The 26736-nt window shown below is 41.2% G+C and overlaps 1 protein-coding gene and 1 non-coding gene across 2 annotated transcripts; both read left to right on the top strand.

The window, feature by feature from the left end:
* Positions 1–431: 431 nt before the first annotated feature.
* VCPIP1 (valosin containing protein interacting protein 1) lies at positions 432–16723 on the top strand. Its single transcript, XM_051770887.1, has 3 exons — positions 432–3333; positions 8559–8645; positions 11482–16723. The coding sequence occupies exons 1-3, from the start codon at positions 636–638 to the stop codon at positions 12351–12353; spliced, it is 3657 nt and encodes a 1218-aa protein (XP_051626847.1). The 5' UTR covers positions 432–635; the 3' UTR covers positions 12354–16723.
* Positions 16724–26604: 9881 nt separating this feature from the next.
* TRNAY-GUA (transfer RNA tyrosine (anticodon GUA)) lies at positions 26605–26694 on the top strand. The gene is given in 2 exon segments: positions 26605–26641; positions 26659–26694. It is a non-coding gene; the product is annotated as a tRNA-Tyr (tRNA).
* Positions 26695–26736: the final 42 nt, after the last annotated feature.

Here is a 26736-nt window from a genome sequence, read left to right as displayed (position 1 = left end):
GGGAGAGTACACTCGGGGCGTCCCCTCAGACCCAGACCCGCCCCTGCAGGCGGGGGGCGAGGGGACACAGGAGGGATGTTACACGTGGGGTGTCACCTCAGATCCAACACCCGGGGAGGACACAGGAGGGATGCACACATGGGATATCCCCTCAGACCCGCGCCCGTCCCCCCGCGTGCCCAGGAAGCGCAACAGGCGCCGCCGAGCGCCCCGCGCGCCCCTCCCGGCCCACCCACCTCCGACTACACTTCCCAGCATTCCCGCGAGGGCTCGCCCCTCCCGCCCCCCTGCGCCGCACGGCCTCGCGGTCCCTGTAGTCCTCGCGCCGGCCCCCTCCCTTCCCCACGCCGGGCTGCCGCGGCGGGCGGCACTACCGCTCCCGGCCGCTCCCGCGGCGCCGCGCGTGCGCCGCCGGCGTGGAAGTGCGCGAGGCCGCGGCGCTGCGGGCACTGAGGCGGCCGAGGGGCGGTGAGAGTGGCGGCGCTTCCGCGTTGGGCGGGGGGCGGCGGGGGGCGCTCCGTGCTCGGGTGGCACCGGGCGGCTGAGGGGCGGCGGTCGTTGTCCGGCGCACAGGGGATGCGCTTGTGAGGGCGGCGGAGCAGCGGGTGCGGGTGAAGCCCGGGCAGAGCGGAGCGATGTCCCAGCCCCAGCAGCCGCCGCCGCCGCCGCCGCCGTCCCCTCAGCAGCAGCCGCAGCCGCCGCCTCCGGCCGCCTCCAAGAAGCGGGACCGGCGCATCTTCTCGGGCACCTGCCCCGACCCCAAATGCCAGGCGCGGCTGTTCTTCCCGGCGCACGGGCCGCAGGGCAGCGGCAGCATCGAGTGCACGGACTGCGGGCGGCGCCACGAGCAGCGGCAGCTGCTGGCCGTGGAGGAGGTGACGGACCCCGACCTGGTGCTGCACAACCTGCTGCGGAACGCGCTGCTGGGCGTCAGCGGCGCCGGCCCGCCCCGCAGGAACACCGAGCTCGTCAAAGTCATGGGCCTCTCCAACTATCACTGCAAGCTCCTGGCCCCCATCCTGGCCCGCTACGGGATGGACAAGCAGACTGGCAAAGCCAAGCTCCTCACGGAGATGAACCAGGGAGACATCTTCGACTGCTCCCTCCTGGGCGACCGCGCTTTCCTCATCGAGCCGGAGCACGTTGAAACCATCGGTTATGGGAAGGACCGCTCCGGCAGCCTCATTTACCTGCATGACACCCTGGAAGACATAAAGAAGGCCAACAACAGTCAAGAGTGCCTCATCCCTGTCCACGTGGATGGAGATGGCCACTGCCTTGTCCACGCAGTCTCGCGGGCGCTGGTTGGCAGGGAACTCTTCTGGCATGCTTTGCGAGAGAATCTAAAGAAGCATTTTGAGGAGAATCTGAGTCACTACAAGGCACTTTTCCACGACTTTATCGATGCGGCAGAGTGGGAGGACATTATCAATGAATGTGACCCTTTGTTTGTTCCTCCAGAAGGTGTGCCAATGGGCCTTAGGAATATTCACATCTTTGGTCTGGCCAATGTGCTTCATCGGCCTATTATCCTGTTAGACTCCTTGAGTGGAATGCGAAGCTCTGGAGATTATTCAGCGACGTTCCTCCCTGGTCTGATACCCCTGGAAAAATGCATGGGAAAAGATGGCATGTTGAACAAGCCGATCTGCATTGCATGGAGTAGCTCAGGACGTAACCATTATATTCCTCTCGTTGGAATAAAAGGTGCTGCTTTACCTAAGCTGCCTAGAAAGCTACTTCCTAAAGCCTGGGGAGTTCCTCAAGACCTCATCAAAAAGTACATCATGTTAGAGGAGGACGGTGGTTGCATCATTGGAGGAGACAGAAGTTTGCAGGACAAGTACTTGATGAGGCTCGTTGCTGCAATGGAGGAGGTTTTCATGAGCAAACACGGTATCCACCCCAGTCTTGTAGCTGATGTGCATCAGTATTTCTACAGAAGGACTGGTGTAATAGGGGTCCAGCCTGAAGAGGTCACTGCAGCTGCCAAAAAAGCAGTGATGGACAACCGCCTTCACAGGTGCCTCATCTGCGGGGCCCTTTCAGAGCATCACGTTCCCCCAGAGTGGCTGGCTCCCGGGGGGAAGCTGTATAACCTGGCAAAAAGCACCCATGGCCAGCTAAGGCCCGACAAAAATTACAGTTTTCCCCTGAACAGTTTGGTGTGTTCTTACAACCCTGCGAAGGATGTGCTGGTACCAGACTATGGCCTGAGCAATTTGACTGTTTGTAACTGGTGTCATGGTAACTTAATGCGTCGCGTCAGAGAAGATGGGTCTGTTTCATATATTGATGGAGACAGAACTAATACTAGGTCTACAGGTGGCAAATGTGGCTGTGGATTCAAGCACTACTGGGAAGGTAAAGAATATGACAATCTGCCTGAAGCTTTTCCTATTACTCTAGAGTGGGGTGGAAGAGTAGTGAGAGAGACGGTCTACTGGTTCCAGTACGAAAGTGACACATCTCTGAACAGTAATGTGTATGATGTCGCCATGAAACTTGTTACCAAGCACTTCCCTGGTGAATTTGGTAGTGAGATTCTTGTTCAGAAAGTTGTCAACACAATATTGCATCAAACTGCCAAAAAGAACCCCGATGACTATACCCCTGTAAATATCGATGGTGCTCATGCCCAAAGAGCTGATGATGTACAGCAAGGACAAGAGTTAGAGTCGCAACTTCCAACCAAAATTATTTTGACTGGACAGAAGACAAAAACTTTGCACAAGGAGGAGTTGAATATGAGCAAAGCTGAAAGAACTATTCAGCAGAACATTGCGGACCAAGCTTCTGTAATGCAGAAACGGAAAAGTGAAAAATTGAAACAAGAGCATAAAGGACAACCCAGGACTGCTTCTCCTGGGGCTGTTCGTGAGGGGCCATCATCTGCACCTGCTACACCAACAAAAACCCCATATTCTCCAACATCCACAAAAGAAAAGAAAATTCGAATAACCACCAATGATGGGAGGCAGTCGATGCTTACCCTGAAGTGCACCACCACCTTCTTGGAACTGCAGGAAGGCATAGCGAGAGAATTTAATATTCCTCCCTATTTGCAATGTATTCGCTATGGCTTTCCTCCGAAAGAGCTTCTGCCTCCCAAAGAAGGCATGGAAAACGAGCCCGTTCCTTTGCAGCATGGTGACAGGATTGCCATAGAAATCCTGAAGGGTAAGGAGGAAGGCAGGCAGGCTGCCTCAGCGCACTCAGCCCATGCTGTGAAGCATGAAGACGTTGCTGTGACCAGTAAAATCTCATCAAAGGATCTACAAGAGCAAGTGGATAAGGAGATGTATTCGCTCTGTCTTCTGGCAACACTCATGGGTAAGGCTGACTTCGTGTTATACTTTGAAATGGTGTTTTTAAGTAGAAGATAACATTTTTTCAAACTGTAGTTACATACATACATTTTTTTTTCTATTCTGTAATGATGGAGAAGATTAGTTCCTTTCTTAGAAGTGCATTTAACATGCTGTCAGTGACTTTTAAAAATGCATATATGAGGTATATGAGATAGTTCTTTCTTTGCTATAAAGTCCTCTTTTAAAAATTGCTGGTTAGAAGTGGTTGCATTGCCTCTGCTGTCTTGGCTCTCCACTGGTTTTTCCTGTCTCTCATTAGGCACACATCTGAAGTGTATGTGTGAGAGGTACATGCTCTCTTTTTTCCTACATCTCCCTCAAGTTTCAGGAAAAAAATTCATAGCAAAGGTGAGAAGGGGATGCTGAGTGTCTGCTCATTGGAAGTTTGAGGACCAAATTTTCACCTTAGTAGTAGGATGAAATCCTGGCATGTCTCTCCATAGGGAGTTGTGTTGGTTTAAGCAAATCGACATGACATTGTCTCCTTAGCTAATCTGCTAATTTTAAATGAAGATTTGGTCTTTTTAAAGAACGTGGAAAACTGTGTTTCAGTTTCTCCTCTGCTTACATTCTGAAATAAATCTAAACGTGGATCTGAATCCCAAAGGTGGACATAGGGTTCAAAAGGTATACTTATAAACTATCAGTCAGGTAAATCTTCTAATAATTCAAGATGAAAGGACTTTTCTCAGGTGCCTGTGGTTTTTATTTTCCTTTTTGAACTCAGGAGACCTGGACCTTCGTTTGTGTACTTTCTTCATCAGGTTTCACAGTTCTTGCTGCTTCCTGGCAGGAAGTAGAACAGTAATTATCATACATTCAGCTCTATGAACCATGTTTACAGGTTGGGTTCTTTTTGTGGGAGCCTTCCCTCTTGCTGGAGGGATTTGGTGTGGCTAAAGCACGTGATTGTTTCAGAAACGAAACAATTACGTAATCACCAGTGGTATGTCAGAAGTTCATCAAGCAGAACTTTGATTCTTTTCCAAGTGTGATTGTGTTCTCCTGTGTCTCTTGTAAGACAAGGTGCTGAATCACTACTCACCTCGTCACACTGACATTTACACCCCAGTTCCAAAGTGCAAGAAAAGGTTAGGTTTAAAAGTTGTCTTAATTTTGAGATTAAACTTAAAAGAGTGCTTTCCTCTCTGAAGGAAATACTGCTGAAAGTATAGTTATTTACTTTTGCCTAAAAAAACTTCAACATGCTTTAAAAGTGTCTCAGTTATTTCAGCATTAAGGTGTATCATTTTGCAGATACTTATCCATAGACTGTGAGCTGATCTTGTATGCAAGAAACAATTTTTGTCTTTGCCTCTCACTGCTGTTAGATTCTGCTTTCAGAGCACAGGTTAGAATAGAATTTACCTCACCCTTCTCTGACTGCATCCATTTTGCATTACTAATAGAAGTAAAAGTGGCAGCAAGGGATAAACCAGTTATAAAACTTTATGCAGCTACTGAATAAGATGCTATTATTAATTATATCATCACTTTTCTCCCTGGGTCTTCATTCTCCTTTAAAAATATTTGCAGAAAAAAATCCAGTTGCCTGATTGTTTACAGTTGTGATTTTTCAATGGGTTAACAAACTCTGAGAAGCTTCCTAAGTCCTTGCACTTTTTAAAAAGTTTTGGGGTGGCAGTTCCTCAGGGTGGTATATTCAGCTTTTCTGGGACAAGAAGCCTTAGTGTTTCCCAGTGACATTTCTGTACCGCTAAAAGTTGTGGTGCAAAGTTCTGAGAGTTAGCTTTGTAACTTTTTAACTTTTTATAACTTTGTTCTGTTAAAAGGACTCTTGTAATACAGTCATATCAGAATGTGTAGGGAGGAGATGATGTTGAAATAGCTTGCTGGGCCAGATACAATTTCCTTTTCTTTTCCCCAATTGTCTTTAGTGAAAGTGTGTCTTCAAACATCCATAACTGTTCATTCTGGATGCTTAAAAGCTTTTCTTTCATACAGAGTCTCCTATAGGCTGAAATACTTCTTTGTATTTCGGCTACTAAGATTTTTCTTTTCTGGTCTCAGCTAGTTAACTTATTAGAATTTTAGATCGTGTTCTTTAATTTTTCTGTATATAATTTAAAAATAAGCCCTGGGAAATTAGATACTGTGATTTTCGACTATTTAACATATTATGCATGATTTTTTCTAAAGCTTTTTCTTTTTTTAGCTCAAGAAACAGAACTCTATAGGGAAAAGACTAAAGGAATTGTAATTTTACATTAACATATTTAAAGTGTTATATTTTAAAACAGATTTAATTACGTCCATGCAGAGGCACTGTGGATACGTGTGAGCCAAGTATGATGAATCTGTTTTGAGTGGTTTGTTTTTCATTGATGAATTCATCAGCACACAAAAATCAAAATAGCCAGGTTTAAATTAAATTTATTAATTGGTACCAGGATTTTCTTGGAATTAAACAGCTTGTTTTTAAAACCTGTGTTTATCAGCTGAGTTTTTTATTTGTTTTGCACTTCTGTGTGTTTTCTCTGCTGTATGAAGTGACAGTCTTGGGCTTGCAGCAGGTGCAGACTAACCTACACCAGCAGAAGAGGCGTATTTGTGGGTAGGATAGTTTTGATTTGTTGTCATACCTTAATGTTCTGGAGTTGGAGTCTGGTTTGAGGAAGTGTGTACTGGAGTAGGAACAATGCAGAGAACATGATCTCTGTGACAAATGTAGTGTCTTGAGGGAGTTTTTAATCTAACTAAATGATCATCCAAATTAACTTGTGACCTATAAACATCTCACTGCCATGGCAAATAAAACCAAAACAAATGGTAAAACCCAACTAACAACAAAACTGCAAACCTCAGATGTAGTTTAGTTGAGTCACACAGTTCCTCTGATCTGGGGAAGTCCAGTTGCAGTTGTGGGGTTTTTTTGATCTTCCAATGGGAGATCTCTGTCAAAACAACCTGGTTAGTTTGTATTTCTTTCAGTGGCTGATGCTTTTGTTTTGTGAGCCTTGCTCTCCATGCTTTCCTGCATGTAGTCCTTGTTAGTGTTGCATAAAAGGCTAACTAAACAGTGGTACTTCCCTTGTGCAAAGCTTTAAAAATCATGCCCGCAGCAAATAGGGAATCTTTGATTGGAAAATGTCACTAATGTCTAAAACTGGACTTCTTCTTTGTGGAAGGAAAGGGAGCCCTTCAAATAATAATGGGTTGCTCGATGCAGCAGTAAAGGAGTCCTTCCTTAGTATGGAGTCAGCCACTGTTTGGCTGCTGTCTGTGGCCTCTGTAGGCTTGGGTGGACTGACAGCCGTGTTCTGTTATGTGTCAGTGTAGGGGTTACTTTGATTCCTGTGGGCAGTGTTTAAACCATCAGGAAGACTCAGAAGAGCTGCAGCAGTGATGCTTTGGAGCTATTGTGTATAGGGATATGCATTTCAAATTGTAAATGAGAATAAAGATGCAGGTAGCAGTAACACAAGACCTCCTTCTTCAGTAGACCATGGAAAATAAGAAAGAAGAGTAGTTGGTTTACTACCTGGATGTTCTTGCTAGGAAGTGAAGGCCAAATTTGTGAGCTTGATGTGCAAATGAATGCAGTGAGCCCAAGCATATATGATTTGAGGGAATGCATTCAAAATTAATCGGATTGTGTAGGCCTCCTCTCTTTAAAAATGTCTAAAGACAGAACATGATGAATGTGCACTGTACCTTTGTAAGGGAATGGGGACCTGAATAATGCCTGAAGAGGAGAGGTGAGTGACAGAATTGTGGTGGGGGAACAGATGAGCAGGGGAGCGTACAGAGTCCCATGCCTCCCATGCCTGTCAGGGAGTGGAAACGAAAGCTGGAGAGTGGCTTGAAGGGTTTTTAAGTGTGATGTAGCATATAATGCCACTGTCATGTGGGTGAAACATTTTCTCACCTGAGGCAGGTGGGACAGGAAAATAGCCACAGTTACCATGCCGTAAAGAAATAAAAGGAACAATTCAGATGTGCCATATATTCAGCATGTGGAAGCTATTAAAAATAGCTTTTTACTTTTATTTTGCTTACAGCAGTAAGCAAAGAAATATTGCTGGCTAATATTTTGCAGCCTGACACATTCCAACTATTTCTATTGTAAGCATTTAGTACATCCAGTTAACTTTAGTTGAAGATTTACATTCTCCAATCTTAATAGAAATTTGAGACATATGGTTATTGAGATTTCATTTTCTAAAGAAGGGGGCAAGCTCTATTTAAAATACCTCAGTATGTTCCCTAAATGTTTGATGTAAAGTGGGAAAAGCAATTTTTTTCTGAAAATGTGTATGCACAGTAGTTGCTTCTGCATCAGGAGAATGGAATTTATCAGTACTTTCCATTTGCACTACTTTGACAGCTGCATTACATATCACTTCTCTGAAGCAGGTAAGTGGTTAACAAAATAAGGAAATGGGTATAGACAAAAATGCAGATCTGAACTGATTGAGCAGGTTCTATTAGGTCACTGATACTCTGTCACTGTAAACCAGTTTTTCTGTTCCTTGTATTCCTCTCCTTATATAGTCTAGGTTGGGTTTTTTTTCCTTTTTTCTCTCAGCATCATTTAAAGTTATCGCATTTGAATGCCATTTTTGGCATCTTTGAAAAATGCCAGTTACACAGGGCTGCTGGGGCCTCATTGTTGATGTTTTGTTTCTAACTCTTAAGAAAAGCAAGGTACAGACACAGCCTCTATGCAGCTGCCTATGTGGACATTTGTGTCTCAGCTGCAGTATGAAGTCTGCTCTGTGGCAGCTGTGAAATTGATCTCTGATTTTTGAGAAGGTGTAGAGATATAGAATTAAGGTTTTAATGAGCAAGGGTATGTGCTTGACTTTTCAAAGTATGTTAGTAATTTCCTAGTTTAATGTAGAAAAGGTGGGTAGGAAGGGAATGGAGACTGGTGTTTAGGGCCTGGCAAAGAACCAGGAGCTGCAAATTTGGATCAAATCAAATTTAGGAACCTTTGTACTAGAACATGTAGGATATTTGACTGCAGACAGTAGTATGTTTTTCTGAAAGTTTCTCAAGGTCTTGAGCTCCTGTTCTGTGAATTTGCAGTAAAAATTCAAATTCTTAATTGCATAGGAGAGAGTGAGGACTCAGCTTTTGATTCAAGGAGTTACATTTTCAGCCATTGTCTATAATATTAAAATATGACTGTTTAATTCTAATGGTTGTGTTTGATTTTTACAGGAGAAGATGTTTGGTCTTACGCAAAGGGGCTTCCTCAGTTGTTTCAGCAGGGTGGAGTATTCTACAGCATAATGAAGAAAACAACAGGTATTTCTGGGGTTTTTGTTTATCCCTTCCTCTGTTTTCAGATCCTGCAAACTGTAAATTGGTATTGAATCACTTGTAAGCATAAATGTATTTTTATTTTATTTTATTAGTCTGGTACCTTTTCATTCTTATAATATTGTGGAACTTCTTATGCTCCCTCAGAGAGCCTAAGACTAGGCAGTCTCCCTAAGCCCACTTCTTTGAACTTAAACCTCTTATTTTCTGAATTTTTTGCTTCCTGAATTGTACAAACAATTTTTTTTTTGGTGACAGAATGACCAAAATAAGTTAATAAGTTTTTAAAAAAAATTCTTTTCCCCCGTAAAGATCAAATAAAGAGAAAAACATGGGACCTGTTGCTGTTATACTTTAAAACAGTTACTAGAAGGAGTTTATCTTTCTAGTGTGCTTCTTGTTAGATATTTTGCTGCAAGTTTTAAATTTAAAAGGTTGATTAAATTTGTCTTTTATATTCGTAAGGTGGTGGTTCAAAAGCAAAGCTATCCATCTCCTTCTTCCATTGATGAATATCACATCTTGGGCTCTATGTAGAATAACCAAGCAAGTAGTTAGAGTATATTTTATTTTTTTCACAAATACTGCCTACAAAGAATAGTATATGTTTCTTTAGAGAAGAAAGTACCAATCAATTATTTTCTCTCCTTTAAAGTTTATTTTCTTGTTGAAATTTTTACATTCATAGTTTAGCTCTTGTGGTTTCATCTATTGTAATGATTCCTTTACTTCTTTCTTACTGTCCAATTTGTTCTTTGGCAGTTTTTTCAACCTTAACTTTATCTTACTTATTTCTGGAAACAGGTATTTTACCATGTAATTTCTGTTCTCTTTGCAGTAATTAAAATGGATGGTATATTCAATCCCACCACCTCTCACTCAATTATTAGCCTAGATAATAGAATTAGTGTGCAAATGTCTTATAGCAGATCTGTTTCCTTTTAGTATTATTTCTTTTACTGTGCTTGTAAAGACTGCTGTGATGTTTGTGGCAAGTGAATTATAGCTCATACATTGCCTGCTGGAAAGGGCATTTTTGACCAATTGATAATTAGCCAGAGCTGAGAACTTGAAATGAATCCATGGGATTTATAACCCAGCTGGTCATTAACGTACAGAAAATGTCTGACTTACAAGTAATTTTTGCCAACTGACAAGGTAAGCAATAAGGCTGTGGGAGATGACAGTCTGTATGTGACCATTTCTACGTATGCAGGTGTTTTACACTACCTTGGTAGGTAGAATTTCTATTTCAACATTAACACACTACTACAATTCCAGTGTGCAATGATCTGACTAATCTTTCCACTTAAAGAAGCCCCTTACCTATTTTTAATATTTTAGCTAATGTAATAATGCAGCTATTGTCCTGGACCTTTGGAACAAAGCTTTTTATCAAGTGTAGGTACTGTTAATCAGTTGAAGTTTGATTTAATAGATATTGTTTAAGTTCTTTGAGATTTCAGAATTGCAGTTTCAGAGGCAGTTTTGCTCTATCACAGGAATTGTTACAGCTCCCTCTTTGCAAATGACCTGGTAAATTATGTACTTAAAATATGTTCTTCAGGCTGAGTTAGACAGGTAGGTGTTCGAGGGTAAATCTTGTTCTGTGTTTTGGCTGTTTTGTTATTGGCTTCCATGAATATATAGAGAAGGAGCTTCATGTCTGAAGCTCTTGAAATAAAATCCTATTTGTAGATCTCTGCAACTGTGCAAGTGCAAATCAGAAGCTGTGGTGGATGAGTGAGACTGGTCAGTTAGTTCATCAGTATGAAAACAGTTCAATAACATTTCAAATTATTGAATGACCTTTTTCATTGATGCCCATAATACTAATTTTGAGTGCACTGTATTGATAACACAGAAATCGAATTTAGTTGATGTGTTTCTTCCCTTCTGAATAATTTCTGATGGTTTTCTTCAAGAATTTTAAGAATGTGAGGAAAAATCCCAATAATTTACCTACTCCTGGCACCTTTTAAACAGTGTTGTTTTCATTGTAGCTCTCCTTGCACAGCTATGGAACTCAAGTGAAGAGAGTGGTTGCAGCCAAGTTTTCATCTGCAGATAGCTTTTAACTCACAGGAAGCCATCATCACTGAAGTGATACCTTATTGCTTTACCACAGCCTGTATGGGACGGAGTTGAAAGAGTTATTTTGTGGTTTATGATGATAAACTGTTAAAAATGAATGTTGTCCATTTTTGACACATAGAATCTTCAGAACTTAAAATTATGTAGTGAACTTTCTGTTTTTACAGATTGGTCAAATTGTAAGTGGGACAATGAAACAAACAGCAGATCAAAAATATTATGCCTTATGTTTGTTCTGTAAAGGTTAATAGTTATAATCTCCAGGACTACTCAACATAGCTTGAAACACTTTTGTTTATCTAGCAACACTTCCTCTCTGAGAAAAAGACAAAATACCAAATTTGAAATTCCTCAGGCTTAGCAATTGTTACACACCCTGAAATCCTACTACAGTTCTGACTAGTATGGAAGTGGTCTTAGATAGTACTTCTACAGATAGTGTTTTGAAATGTGCTCCTTGGCAGTTTTCTGGTTTTGGTGTTTGTTTGGTTGATTTTGTCTTGTTTTGGGTGGGAATGTGGGATGGTGGTAGTGATGGGGTTTGGCTTGGTTTGTGTTACTGCAGGCATATTCTATTTCTTTAACTTCTGTTGTCTTAGGTAATAACTTTCAGTGTGGGGTTTTTTTACATACTTGGTTCAGTAAATTTAAATACAATAATTACTGTGTGTTCAGAGCATGCCTTAAAATACGTTAGCACTTTGAATAACTTTTTCTATCTTTATAGGTTTGGCTGATGGCAAGCACTGCACTTTTCCACATCTGCCTGGTAAAAACTTTGTGTACAATGCAGCAGAAGACAGATTAGAGCTGTGTGTGGATGCTGCTGGGCACTTTCCAATTGGTCCTGACGTTGAAGAGCTGGTTAAAGAGGCCTTAAGCCAAGTGCGAGCTGAAGCTACTTCAAGAAGCAGGGAAGCGAGTCCTTCGCACGGAATGCTGAAGCTGGGTAGTGGTGGAGTAGTGAAAAAGAAATCTGAACAACTACATAATGTAACTGCATTTCAAGGAAAGGGCCATTCCCTAGGAACTGCATCTAGTAGTCAACAACATGATCAAAGGGCCAGGGAAACACCACTTTTAAGAAAGCATAGCACAGAAACAGACTTCAGTCCTTCCGCTAAAATTGAGCCTTCTGTATTCACAGCTGCTTCTGGTAACAGTGAGCTTATCCGAATTGCTCCGGGAGTTGTGACAATGAGAGACAGCAGGCAGCTTGACCCCACTCTGATTGAGGCACAGAGAAAAAAGTTGCAGGAAATGGTCTCTTCTATTCAGGCTTCAATGGATAGACATTTGCGGGATCAGAATACAGAGCAGTCAGCATCAGTTGATGTATCTCAAAGAAAAGTAGAGGCAGTGAGTTCAACTGCTAAAGCTGGGAGCTTTCAGGCTGGCTTACCCGAATCATTTTCTGCACCAGGTGGTACTGAACACTTGAATACCGAATCAACTGATGGTAACATGGTGAATTCTGTGGGAACAACATTCCCTGCGAGGTCTAAAGCACAAAAGGGAAATTCTGTTGAGGAGCTTGAGGAGATGGATAGTCAAGATGCAGGAATCACTAATGCAACTGAGCCAATGGATCACTCTTGATAGGTTAAAATCTAATAAGGGTAGAAGAAATTACTGTTCAAATGTAATGTTTATTGGCTGGGCCACACAAAGTGATTAGTTATTAAATCTTGTATGTATGTCAAAGATTATATCATCTTATTCAGTGCATGATAAGCGTGTGATTGGCAATAGCTTTCAATATTACCATACTGCTGCCCAGGCTGGCTCTGTTACCTGTAAATTAGTTATTAGGAAATGCACTGAGATGAATATCTGCTGTACATGTGGGTTCTTGAAAATTCTTTGTAATTTTTAATTCCTTAAAAGTCTTAAAATTTAAGCCCATGCAAGGTTCCTACCATGCTAGTTTAAGGTTTCTGGAAAGGCTAGAACAGGCAAAACTAGAAATTTGACAAAGTTAATTCTGTCCCAGGTACTTAATGCAGTCAGAAATACACTATAAACACGAATTATACATACATTTCAAAAAGCAACTGAAACTAAATGCCTGCTAAATTTGATAATGTAGCATATACAGTACTTTTAATTACATTGTGCTGGCACTTTCTCCAGTTTAATAACTTTTTCATTCATACAGCTGTTTACGCCTCTCAGAAATCTTGGAATGTGTGTGACTTTAGCAAACTAATTTCTCCATATTGTCAGTTTAAGAAAGTTAGTAAAAAGGCTACTTAGCATATGATGAAGATAAAGTGAATGTGGTGTGGTTATGCATGGCTGTCTGAGCCAACACAACCATTTTGGTGCTCTGTTAGTAAGTGATAGCACATCTTTATTTCCTCCCAAATACCGAGGTAGTCAAGTGTTGTGCAACTTTTAAGACAATTACAGGAGAGAAGTTGGCAATTTCAATAAACAACAAACAGCAAATCCATTTCTTTTAAAATACTTTGATTACTAGCATTGGTTGGAAATGGCAAAAATTAAATAACAGCTGTCCTCTTAAGAGCAAATTAAGAATTTATTGAAAGGAAATTACTCTAACATTACTCTACATTATCCTAAAGTGTTTGGGGATAATTGAGCTTTTAGAAGCTCAGTGTTTACTCTGTGGGAACAAGGAATACATGCTGTTTCAGTGTCCATAAAGACTACCCACCTCTCTCAGCCTCACTTCAGTTTGTGATGCAGATTTCCCTGCATCAGTGATAATATAACTGGTATCCACTTAAGTAGTGTGTTCATCAGACCTGTAGTGCTAGTTTTTAAGAAGCAGCCACTGTGCTTGCTCCCTAAGGATGGAATGTGTTTCTGATACTGCACTTTGCTTCCTATCTTCATAGTCATATTTAAATGCACTATTGTTGCTTCCTCTCATGGTAAAATAACATTGAATGGATGAAAGATGTTAAATACAGCTTCAAATTAATTAACAGCATTTAAATACTGAAGTCTGTGTTTGTGCACATGTGGGTTTTTACCAGTTCACTAATGTGGTTTGTGTTGTATATGTTTGTATTCAGAAAAGTCTCCTCACTTTTTACATTTCTAGTCACTTAAACAGTTCTAACCGTTAGCATGATAAAATGTCCCATGAGGAAGGATTTATTTTTGTATGTAAAACTGAAATGAAGCAAGTCACTAAAGTAATAGCCCCTCTCTTTTGTCAAGGTAAATTAAAATGCCTCTGTTGGTTAACTTTTTATGTAGATGGAACAAATACTTTATTATTTAGTACACTACTTAGAAGTAAAAATTAAGGAACACCTTTTCACAAATAAATGAAAAATGTTAAGATCTCAAATTGCTACCCAGTAAGTTAGCAATTTGGAAGCTTGGAATGTATGAAGCAGTTGGCTCACCAGAACTGACCTTGCTGATGCACTGATTAACTGGCAGGGCTTATTCAGTGAGAAACAGGATGCACATGCAGCAGCTGGAAGCCTGCCATGACTTCTGAAAACATTTAGTCTCCCATGAATCAGTCTAGCTGGCTGAGGGCTACATCTGTATAGAAAATGTTGAGCAGAGGCTTGTGCTTTGTCACAGTGTGAGGCTTCAAAAAGTATATCAGTGCATGTTCCTGGGAAGGAGTTTAAATCAGGAGAGGTTGAGGGGGAGCAATGTCCTGGATCTCTTGCAGTTTAAACCCAGTAACCATCACTTTGACAGTTTTAACCTTTTCTTTAGAAAAGGTTATTTTTTCTTGGCTGAAAAAATTATGGGCAGTGTATATGAGAGAATTTTAAGTCTGAAATAAATTGAAATATTTATTGTACATCGTCCTTAGTTCAGTGAAAAATGCTTACTTTTTTCATGCCATTCTGGTAAGACTACAGAAGTTTGTGTGCCTTTTACTATGTAAAGAGGAAGGCTTGGTTTAGTTTTGACACACTTCCCATTTTAGCAGTAATTTGACATTTTTCTTCTTAACTAAATAGAAGTAGAAACAGATAATAGCTCTATTTGACTCACCCTTAGTATTGTCTTGGGCCCACTGGAGTCGTGTAGTTCAGAACTCTCCAGTTCCTGAAAAAGATGGTCTCAAAGGAATGGTAAAATGGTGTCAGTCACAAGATCCACTGGTCTGAGTTCCTCTGGTGTAAAGCAGGATTGTGCATGTTTCTTTGCAGTGTTCTTATTTCATGTGGCTTTCCCATGCGTTTAATATCAGTGGTTTTGAGAAAGATGGCTTTTGATACTCTGAAGTGAAGCTAAACTTCATCTACATGCCGGTGAGATGTGTGACTGTACAGGAGAAGTGAAATAAAGAACACCAAAGTGCAAGTTGGAACAGATGTTTCATTTGATTGTTAGCAGTGGGTGCAAATGTAAGTTGAGACAAATCTGTGTGCCTGTCTTAGGAGCACCCGTGTGCTTGTTAGATTTCCCTGTTAGTCAGGAAAATGGTGATGGGATATGTGGGCAAGGAAGACGTTGACTCATTCTGGACGAGGAGATGTGTCAGTAGGACTTCTCAAATGTCAAGAAGGGTGCCCTTTTCTCAAAAAATAAAAGCAACCAACCCAAATTCCTGTTACTGAATTGCCTGTGGAAAGAGGCTGTGGTTCTAAATTCTCTTTGAGTACCCACCTGGATTCCTTTCTTGTCTAAAGACCAACCACCTTCTACACTGTATCTTGTGTCAAAGAAGACACATTATTAGAAAATCCTAAACTTTACTATGGCTTAGTACATATAACCTAAAGGAAAGATGTTACTGAAAATCCAGGCCTCTTATGAAAATAAAAAGGGAAATGAACTTGATTGCTGATGAGCATATGGGAAACCTCAGGAGAACAGATCAGTTTTCCAGGAAAATGTAAGACACTTACTACTTCAAATGGCTGGCTGCTTAGTATGGTTGAATTTTTGATAGTGCAGTTTCTCTTTTTTTTTTTTTTTCCAAATGAAATCAAAGAAATACATTTGGGATGTCTTCCTTGTTGTAGTCACAAAACTGCAATGGGCACTGTTGGCTTTGTGAGTCCCATATAGTTTACTAGTCTTGCTGGCTACAAAGTGTGAGCTAGACATTGCCTCCGACAGAACACTCCAGCAGAGGCAGAGGCACAGTGCCACAGGGCTGTGTGCTGACAGCCCTGTGCAGCAGGCATACTTTCAAGACCAAAATACTTTATTTACAGTCTTAGATAAGGTAGAGAATGTTGTCACTGTCACAGGGTTAGCAGAGTTGCTTGCTACTTTTTCAGTGCACTGAAAATGCCAGGTAATAAAATTCACAGTATGCTTACAATTGGGAGAGTGATGCTCGGTCTGAGTTGTATGGAAAATGAATGATTTAAGAAGATGCCACTGTTATCTCTACATTTGTTTGGCTCCCATTTTCAAAAATCAGAATCTACATGCTTTTGTAAAATAATAATATGAATACGAATACGAAGTTGATCCTTTTGTTAACCACAACAGTGAGTGGTTTCTTTGTTTTGCTTGTGGATATCAGTTTAGCTTCATGAAGAAGTTGCTTAAGATCTTTAGAATGCAGGATTCCCTCTGAGCCCTTATGCCTGTGGTTGAGCAATAAAAGGCTGAAACAAGAGTGGTATTTTCAGAAATATTTTATGTTCAATGAGGATTATTGCCAAGAAATGAAAGAGTGCACTTTTAGGAGGGAATGCTATTTAAACTGTATAAATAGGAATTAAAATAGTGTATATATTTAGAAAAAAATCTTTTTAAAAAGTGCTTTACATGTTGAATTAAAAATAAATTAGCATAGAAGCTATACCATCTTCACAGTACTGGCTGTTATCCAGCAAGGTTTGGTTTGTTTTATTTGTGATTGCTGTACTAATTATATTTGATTTTTTTATCTGTAATGTAACAATAGTGTATTATAACAGTATATAGTGTACTATACTACACTTCACTGTACAGTATTTGGAATTTTCTTTGATTGCAATATTAAAACTATAAGTTAAAACATCTGTTTTGGTTTTATCAGGTGCAACTTTTATCTAGACTTTCACACATTAGCTTGTTTAATTAACACTGATTTGGCTACAAAATGAGTGAGTTGAAAATATATTCTAAGTTCTGCATATAAATCGCGTTATACTTGCATACATGAATCTCATACAGAAGTTGAAAAGCTGGTACAACTCTTAGAAAAGTAAAATTTGATGTCATCCATTTTCCTTTAGTAATGCTTCTGTTTAAAAGAAACTTCTTGGAAAGAAAGCTCTTTAAGGAACAGTGTTTCTTTGACCTTGTACCTGTTCTGAATATTTCATTAAACAAATAGGACCTCTGAATTTGAGAGATTTCTCAACAATATATGTTTCCTGTATTTGCAAACAAAATGCAAGATCTAATTTTTTTTCCCAAAGTTATCACCAAGAGGATGTAGAAAAATGCTGATCAAGTCATATATGACATTTAAGATACCTTGCAATCTGTGATTTGAAATGTTGGTCAAAATGTATTCAAAGCAAAATTTTACTGTGTGCATGTAATACTCAAGTATGAATGGTATAATTTGGAAGAACTAGGCTTTTGAAAATTTGGCAATACTCAAAGATGAACATATTGACAACTACTTAAAGTATTTCTGTGCTTTTTCCACCAGCTACATGTGGTACTTTGTTTCAAAAAGCGGCTTTAATCAAAACTTTTGAGCCTAAAAAGAAGCCATAAAACCCATCTGCAAACCCCTGTGTTACTTCTTCCTGTATTTACTGAAAGGCTTTAATTCCAAGTGTGCTAGCATTAAAGCATTCTTTAAAATGATGAGTGTAAATACACGGACTTAATTTTGATTGCATGTTGTATCATGAAGAATTGAAAATTATCCTTTGGAAGATTTGTATTTCAAAAGCTTAAATGCTTAATGCTAAGCTAGAAATTTGCTCATCTTTATTAATGCTGTGATTATAATGTGAGCCAAAACCAGCACTGAACGTATGAAGCAACAAAGTTAAGTGTGTTTTCAAAGTGTTTTCATTTTACTTCTGCTATTAATTGTATAGTCTTAATATCTGTCTAAATTTTTATGTTAGAGTTGTTGGGTTTGAGTTGTTGGTTGTTGTTTCTTTGTTGTTTTTTCTCTTTTTTTTTTTTCATATATATGTCCATAGTAAATCTGTTGTAGCATCCCTGCAAAACCCCAGCTTCCTTTCAGAAAAAGGCTCCTCAAAATACAATCTTATTCCTAGGATCAGGGTGAGAGTGAACCTTGGCTATTCATCAGCACGTGTTGTGAGTTGTGGAAGGTACTTTTGGTATTATAAAGAGTCAATTCAAACACCTATATTGACTGCAAAAGTGAAGCGAAATGATGTTGCTTTGCTTGATGTGGAGGCTTTGATATATGTTGGCTTCTGCTGATTTGTGATGTTTTAAGAGTATTATTCAAAAATTGATAAAAGAAGTAGGTGTTTGGATCCATAGTAGGCTTGATGGCCAAGCTGACATTACAGAAACCCAGTTGCCACAACTGCTTTGAAATGGGTTATTTGGATTTGAATTACTTAAATTGATGTACACTGAGTGATTCTGAACATTTATTAATACCATCAAAGACGTTAGGCTTTAGTGTAAGCGTGACCTCTGTTGCAGTAACTTGCAGGTGCTTTAAGAGGCTTCAGAAAGGACTATTATTCTCTATTAAGAAAAAGCATTGATTATGAGACAGCTGCACAGACTTGTATTTGGATTTTATCCACCTCTATTTTTAAAAGACTACCTAATTTTGTTTTCTGCTGGAAATAATACTTCTAGTGGCTTGTCTTGCTGGTAGCAAATCTAATCACTTCAAAAGTGATCCTGTAGATCTGGACTGGGTCTGTGCTGTTTGGAAACTGGTATTCAATAAGTGAAGAATTAAAAGAAAGATGGCAGATGGAAGGAAGTTACCAGAAATTAGAAGAAGGTTTAGAAGATGCTGTGGTTCTAATTACCCAACAATTTGTGGAGCCTGGCTGGGTGAAATGCACAGTCATTTCTTAGAAACCTTTAAGGCATGGTTCAAGCAACTTCTTTCACAGTAAGAAAACTTGATTTTACAGGCTATTTTGTCAATAAGATTTTATTTAAAATGAAACTTCTTTCAGATTGTCACCTTGTTGTGTAAAGATAGAGGGATACTTTCCAAATGCTACCTCCTAATCCTAAATTCTCCTTTCCCACATGCATTTGTGCAGTCTCTGCAAATCCTCAAGAGGTCTCTTCTGATGTTGGGCTGGCTTTCCTGTTTGCTTTTCATCTGTAACTTGGACTTCTGAATCATTTTTACCATGAATGTTTTTGTAAGCTTATTGCCCTCTGTACTCCTGCTTTTAGAGTCAAAGGCAACAAATGATCCAATTTCACAAAAATTAAACTGATGGAAATGAAAACCTTGTTACAAGCATGGAAGCCTTGTATGGCACAGAAGGAAATGAAGGGAGATTCCTAGAGATAGCACAGGACTTGTCAGCATATTCAGGAGAGGGAAGAAGATACATAAGGATTTATCCATGTTTCTAAAAATTCAGCTAGTAGTTCTGTAGGGCAACCGTGTTTTGTGTTGTTTTACCTCCACAGTGTTCCATCTCCATGGTGGAACTTTGGAAGCTGCAGTGTCTCACTAAATCTGGGGATTCCCTGAGATCCACCTCTCCTTTCTCCTAGAAGCAGAAGCTGCCAATACATACTTTCCAACCCAGTGGGTGAGATGTCACCAGTCATTGCCCCATGATGGTGTAGGTTTTGTGGCAGCAAGAAAAGAGCCGGAAAAGGCAATGGCCTAACTTAAAAGCATGGGGAATGAAATAACTCCTAATTTTTTGTGTGCTCAAACCTGCTCAAGTGTTGCTCAGTACATACTTAAATCTTACATCTGAACATTGCACATACAAGAATACTGTTTTTCCCCCCTATGTTTTTTCTAAAATAAGGTACTTCTTGGCTTCCTGAGACACATGCTGGAAATAGCAATTATTTTTTCAGACAGCAGGAGGGATGCAGGAAATAAAGGTCAAGAGTACCTGCTTCTTTTTGCTTTCAGAATAAGAAGTCAAGGCATGGTACGCTAGAAGAAACTAGATGCCAGTATTTATTTCTTTGCTCCCTCTGTTTCTCCTAACCTTAAGTACTTCTTTACCCTGCCACATTCACCAACATTTTTGTTTGTTTTCTTCCATGCATTTGAAGTCAGCTGAGATAGCCCATTCCCTTCTTAGTTTGGAAACTTTGAACTCTGTCAGGTCTCTGTTAAGCCCGTAGAAAAAAAATTCCTAGATATTTATTGTCCACTGTGAAAGTAATCTTTTTTTTATTTAATGTTTTGTATCTTTCCAACCCTAACCCTGAGGTTCTACATTGGAAACTCATAAACTTGAGTCCTTTCACAGACTTGGTAAATACATTTGCAGTAACTAAGAACCTTTCATGAACACTTCTTTCTGACTGCAGAAGTAGAGCTAGGATGGACGTGTGCAGTTTTTTCATCTGTAAGCACCCTCTGCTCTCTCTTCTCCCCTCCTACTAGAATTCTGCAGGGCACGAGAGCAACAGTGCCTTGGAAAAAAAGAGGTAAACTACAGTTGTGCAAGCGGCAGAGGCAAGCACCTTTTGGACTGCTATGTGTAATATAGGCAGGTTTGCCTCTGTGACTCTTGTTCGTGTAATCAGGAGTCTTTTAGTAGTCTTTTTGCTGGTTTGGAAAGTTGGAGATCAGAACACTATTCTTTTTATAAAGTAGTTTTGATTTTTGTGGTAGAAAGTCAAGCCAGTGCTTTTCTTCTATTCTCAGGATACTATTGAACTTAGGCTGCTTACCTGAATCTAGCTTAGGCTGCTGCTGGGACAGTTACTGCTGCCTGATCATTTGGTTGGCTCAGTCTGGATCTGACTGCTTTAGTCCCTTTCATTAGGACTAATTGTTTACTCCTGGGGTGAACCAAATCTAAGGATTAAGTTGACTTCTCTTGCATTTGTAGCGATGACCTACTAGAATGTAATTCCAAAACAGCATGGGACAATATGTATTTGTAATACATGATTAACAGGTGACTTCCAAACGTTCTCTTTGGTCTCCAAAGTTGTAAGTATGTTTGTGAAAGGAGTAAATTTTTTAAAAAATATTTGCATACCTGACTAAAACTAATAAAATTATTCCTCCATGATTTCCAAAATAAATGAGTGGCATTTAAGAAATTAGTAAACTTGTTAATTGAGATTAATATTATAATTAATCTTGAAGTGTAACATCTGAGTGTAAGTTTAGGAATGTTTTCTCCCCCTTTGATTGATTCAAGGCTGTTCCACTTTTAGCCCTTATAAAGTAATGTTTGCCTTGATAGTGCCTCATATAAATTAATGCCCATGCCATGGAAACCATAAGTGATGTGGTTGCCAAATGAAATTTGTCCCTTCAAAGGAATACTCTCAATCAGTGTAGCTGCTGCTGTACTTGCATAGCAGATGAGGTGAGGCTTAGGACTTGGTTTGGAAGTGGCAGCATCCATCTGAGCTGTGCACTGACACCACTTCCTAGCATTCTGAGCAAGAGGATCCTAGTTTTGGTCTCTGGTACTATCCCTGGAGCTGCTTAATTGATCTTCTGAGCCTGGGAACTGTGGTTGTTGTTTTCAGTTCAAGGCTTCATCCCAAGGCCACCTCAGAATTCTTGAAGTAGTTGCACAGCCTCCTTGATAAGGTGATATGGGCTGCTTTGGAAATGTGCAGATGTTTTGTGTGCGTAATTGTCACGGAGGCTAACGCATGAGCAGAAATTCTGAGCCCATCCAGATACACGTGATTATTTTGGTATTTTTGTGATGGCCTTTTAGCCTTACTTTTCCACTCTCCCTACACTAGCATGAATAATGTTGATACAGTAAAGCAGAATTCATGAAATCACAAAGTGCGTGCAATTCGTCTATGTCAGAACACAGGCTAATTGAGTTAGGCAGAGGTAACAGCACTTTTTTCCCTCTCCAAAAGGCTGTATAAGTAGGTTGAGTCAAAGTGCATGGAATTGCTAGCTCTTCTGAGTGAAGTTGTTGTTCCTATAAGACCTAGCATCTTAGGAAAATGTTGTAAGAAGCATTTAGAGAGAAAATCAGGTAATTTTCAGCAGCCATGAATTGCCCTTCAGAAACTTTGATAACAAACAGTTGAGAAAAGAAAAGAGTAAAGAAAAGAAAAAAGAGCAAACCTGTAAGTATGACTCTGAAGGCAGACAGCAAGTTGAAACTGCTCTGAACTGCAGCTTCCCTGAACTGACTGTGACATCACTCAAGTATGAATGACAAGCTTGGATCTTTGGTACTGAGACATGGAGCAGATCCAGGTAATAAAATACTGTCATATGGAGAACTATTTTAATTTAAAAGAGTATCTGGTGAGTACCCTTGTGCTCTTCATCAGAAATTTCTCCAAACGTGGGGAGGAAACTCAACCCCCACAGGGATGATGCAAGCCACAACACCTTGGGTGCTGAATGAGTGGTGCTGTGACATTGAATTCCAACCAAGTCAAGCAGCTGAGCTGAAGACTTGATGGATGCATGTGGTTTGATTGACATATTTGGTGTTTCAGCCAGTGCTGAGCCCTGAAGATTACAGTCACTAGGGGAACTGGTGATGAAGCATTGAAGACTACTAAAAGGAAAGTATTGGGTAAAAAAAACTGTAAGCTCACCTACAGTGAGCTTTTCCTTTATTTTAGCAATCATGAAGTGTTTCTTTTACTTTATAGGTCTTAGTTCTATGAGACTGGGAGCAATCGGTTGGGAAACTGATTGCTGAGGAAATAAACTACTTGTTGTCCACAATTCAAAAATCTGATTCCTGATCTTAGGAATTCCTTCTAGGAATTTTGCTAGATTCTTCTCTCATAGCAAGAATTCAGTTGCATGCCTTGTTGATTATTTGTGGTAAAAATAACCTTTACAAAGATGGGTTTCTCTTGTTACAAGAGAAACAACCTACAGGGTTTTTCAACAACCTACAGGGTTTAGGACAGACTGATTATTCTTAACTTCATGTCAGTGGTGTTAAGCCCTGTGCCTCCTGGGGAATATCCATATATTGTTTTATTGTCCAGATAAATGTTGAATTGGCTGCCTGAATTCACAACTAGATTCTGATGCATAGCAGCAAAGAATTACAATCCTTTGCATGTAACTTCAGAGTTTTTCCATCATTTCAGCTTTGTAACAATAAGCAATGAGGTCATGACTGATATTGTTTTATTCATTAAAGGATTTATCAGGAAATAGATGGAACTCTCAACAAATTGGAGCAGTAACAAATGAGCCCAGTAATACACATATGGAATTAACATATGGCCTAATATCATAGTACCTTTATACCACTGCAACTGGGTGACATTTTTTGAAATATCAGCATTGCACAGAAAGGGACCTGTTTTTCAGCAAGAGCAGAGTCTGCTGTTAGAGCCGTAATTAATGCCTAATACAAATTTTTCCACTGCAGATCAGCAGGAAACTAAGCAAGAAGAAATAAATAACAGGACAAATGACAGGCTCATCACTGCGTCTTCCAGGGAGCTTTGTCTATCAAATCATCCAGGTAAGAGTGAGTGTTCTGTCTTTGGAAGTGGGTTGCCCACTGCTGCTAGCACTTGTACAACACTACAAAACCCAAGTAGGATCCGAATGCCAACAGCTGATTCTAACAATGTTTGGTTTTGATTTGTCAGGAGACACAGCTAAACAGTCCTAAGGTAGTGGGGAAGTGGCAAAGTGCCACTGTAAGTATGCCCACTGTGACTCAAGGTCCATGAGCTAGGAGTGACCTTTACCTCATCCTGACATCCTGAACCTGCAGCAATGTCTTTGCACCTGGTCAAGTTCTTTAGGTCTAGATTGGAACTGAGCTCTCCTTTCTCACAAGGGAGTCTTGGGAAGGACAGCCAAAGACAGAAAACACAATAGGACTCGGATGTTGCCAGCTGGTGAGTGTCCTACCAGAAGTCCATCGAGGCTGAGCCTGGTGGCTTGTGGGCCTTGACAGTCCTGATGGAATGGGAGGGGATAGTCCCTGAAAATGGTAGCATTTGGGGGAGATGTTCCCTATCCCGCTACAGACTGTCAGTTTGCACCTTCTTTCTTAGGGATGCTCTTAAATGAACAGTTGGAAAAAAAACCTTACTGTGAGGTCTCTGAAGAGAGAAGTAGACCTCTGGCTTGGTTTTGTGAAGTTACTAGAAGAAATAGAGAGAGGGGGATGCATATCCATACTTTTTTTTTTTTTTTGTCATGTAGGAGCACAAGAAACTCCAAACACTAGACCTTGTCACACAGGACAGTAACAGGATTAAAAAAGAAAAAAAAAAAAAAAGTAGGGTGTGTAATTACTGATGTACTACAAGGAGAATGTTTACTGGATGTCATAACAAACTGCATCTTTAGGTTATTATTCTACTTAACAACAGGACCATCAGTGCTTATTAATTTAGCAGTTTGTTTCAGCTAATGCTTTCAAGATCTATTTCCTGCAAATTAGGAACACATGTGTTACTGTGGGAATATAGAAGAAAGTATCTATTTAGACAACCATATTTTCATTTTGGGCTCCTTTCACTTTGAATTAAATATAAATGAGTGCTAAAAGATACCATTTCATGCCATATGAGGCTGACGACAGAAATCCTGTCTCAGAGTGGTTATTACTTTTTGATTATGGCTTTTGTAGTTCAAAGACTCCTGTCAGAGCTTTGATGTGGGGAAACCTGCTGCGTTGTCATTTCTGGATACTAAAAGCGCATCACAGGGAAGGCAGGTTGGTGCTGAACGCCTGTTAGCAAGCAGCAGGCAAAGACTACAAATAAAAACCCCAACGATTTTTTTTTCCTCCATGAAAGATGCAACGATAGGAGTTCGCCCTTGTAACAGCAGGTTTGTGATGCGAGTGAAGTTGGATTTTTTGGTGGGCGATTCCCCCCCCGTGCCGTGAGCGCTGTGCCGGCGCCTGCAATTCCCCTGTGCCCCCGCAGGAGGCGCTGCGAGCCCGGCGTTCCCGCTCGGAGACACCCGCGCATGGGAACATCCCTACTGCCGTGGGCATGTACAGGGAGCATCCGTAATGCTGCGGGGGTGTAGGGACTCCATAAAGGGCTTCGTTTATACAGATAACTTCTGTGAATTCCGTCCTAGTGGACAAAAAACTGTCTGTGAGCCAGCAGTGTACCCTGGCGGCCAGGAGGGCCAATGGTATCCCGAGCTGCATTAGGAAGAGCATTGACAGCAGGTCGAGGGAGGTGATCCTGCCCCTCTATTCAGTGCTGGTGAGGCCTCACCTGGCGTGCTGTGCCCAGTTCTGTGCTTCTCAGGAAAAGAGAGACGTGGAGCTCCTGCAGCAGGTCTAGCGGAGGGCAACAAAGATGATTAAGGGACTGGAGCATCTCTTTTTAAATACAATTTACAGTGTAACTGGAGCATCTCATGTAGTGACAGGCCAAGGGGGAATGGCTTCAAACTGAAAGAGAATAGGTTTAGAATAGTTATTAGGAAAAAATTCTTTATTGGCACAGGTTGCCTAGAGAAGCTGTGGATGCCCTATCCCTGAAAGTGTTCAAGGCATGTTGGATAAAGCTTTGAGCAACCTGGTGTAGTGGAAGGTGTCCCTGCTTGTGGCAGGGGAGTTGGAATGAGATGATCTTTAAGGTCCCTTCAACCAAAACCATTCTATGATTCCCGATAAAGACTTCTGTCTAGAGGAATACCTAGAAAACACAAAGGTTCTGCTGGAATGTAGCTTGTACTTTATGCTGGTGATAAGTGTCACGAGGTTGTTACCACTGTGATGATGGTGGTGGCGAGCAAATTTCCGTAAGTAAACCACTGAAAAAAATGTATTTGTAACAAGAAACGATATGCTGTTTTGGTGATTCGTTTTGACCATTAAAGTAAAAATCACGTTGCATTTAATAAAGGGAAAAGCTTGTGTTTGGGCCCTATAATGGATGTGAGCTGTGGGTGAGCACCTTTAAACACTGCCCCTACCCTTCCGTGTTTCTGTGGCTGTATAGTTGCCAACACGTGTTCACATCAGGTGCTTCCATCCTGTTCCCCTCGGAGCTCCACAGAGTCCACGTGTCTGTCAGCGCAGCCACATGAGGATGAAGTGCCATGTTTCTACCTGAAAGGAGGTTGTTGCAAGGTGAGGGTTGGTCTCTTCTCTCATCAACGAGTGATAGGACTAGCGGACAGTCTTAAGCTGCACCACGTGAGGTCTAGGTTGGACATTAGAAACATTTTTTTCACAGAAGGAGTGATTAGACATTGGAATGGCTGCCCAGGGAGGAGGTGGAGTCACCATCCATGGAGGTGTTTAAGGAAAAACTGGTCTAGTTGACAGGGTGGTGTTTGGTCATAGGCTGGACTCCATGATCTCAGAGGCCTTTTCCAACCTAATTGATTCTGTGATTCTCTTTGAGGTGACCTTTTCTCAATAAACCAGTGCAGTGGCTGGAGCAGGAACCCTGTAACACAGCGATGGCTGGGTGCGATGAGACCCGCGCTTCCCCGCTCCTCAGGCACGCGTGTAACCCACAGGGCATGGAATTTTCGGCGAGGGGGGGAAGCGGGAAGCGCTGCCTTCGCACTGCCAGACAGATCGCGCCCGGCGCGGGAGCGGGAGCGGCCGGGAGCGCCGCATCCCTGCGCTCACCGGCCCGCCGGCAGCGCCGCGGAGGGTGCGGGAGCCGCCGGGTCTCGGTCCCCACCGGGTTTTTACGCTCCGTCTCTTCCTGGGGAGGGGATCCTGGCCCAGCTCCCGGGGAGGGGATCCCGACGCGCATTACCGGTGGTGGCGGGAAGCAAGGTTTTGTATCTTGGAGCGGGATTACTCCGCAGCTCCCTTCGATAGCTCAGCTGGTAGAGCGGAGGACTGTAGAGGCGCAGCCCGCGGGAATCCTTAGGTCGCTGGTTCGATTCCGGCTCGAAGGAGACGCTCGGTTTTGCCGCGCGGGGCGGCCCCGCCGTTATTTT

Source organism: Manacus candei, unplaced genomic scaffold, assembly GCF_025592945.1.
Source record: "Manacus candei isolate 608988 ecotype Guabito, Panama unplaced genomic scaffold, ASM2559294v1 h1tg000008l, whole genome shotgun sequence".
NCBI classification, from domain to species: Eukaryota; Metazoa; Chordata; class Aves; order Passeriformes; family Pipridae; genus Manacus; species Manacus candei.
The sequence above is the reverse complement of the archived record's forward strand: the minus strand, read 5'-3'. Positions and strand labels throughout refer to the sequence as shown.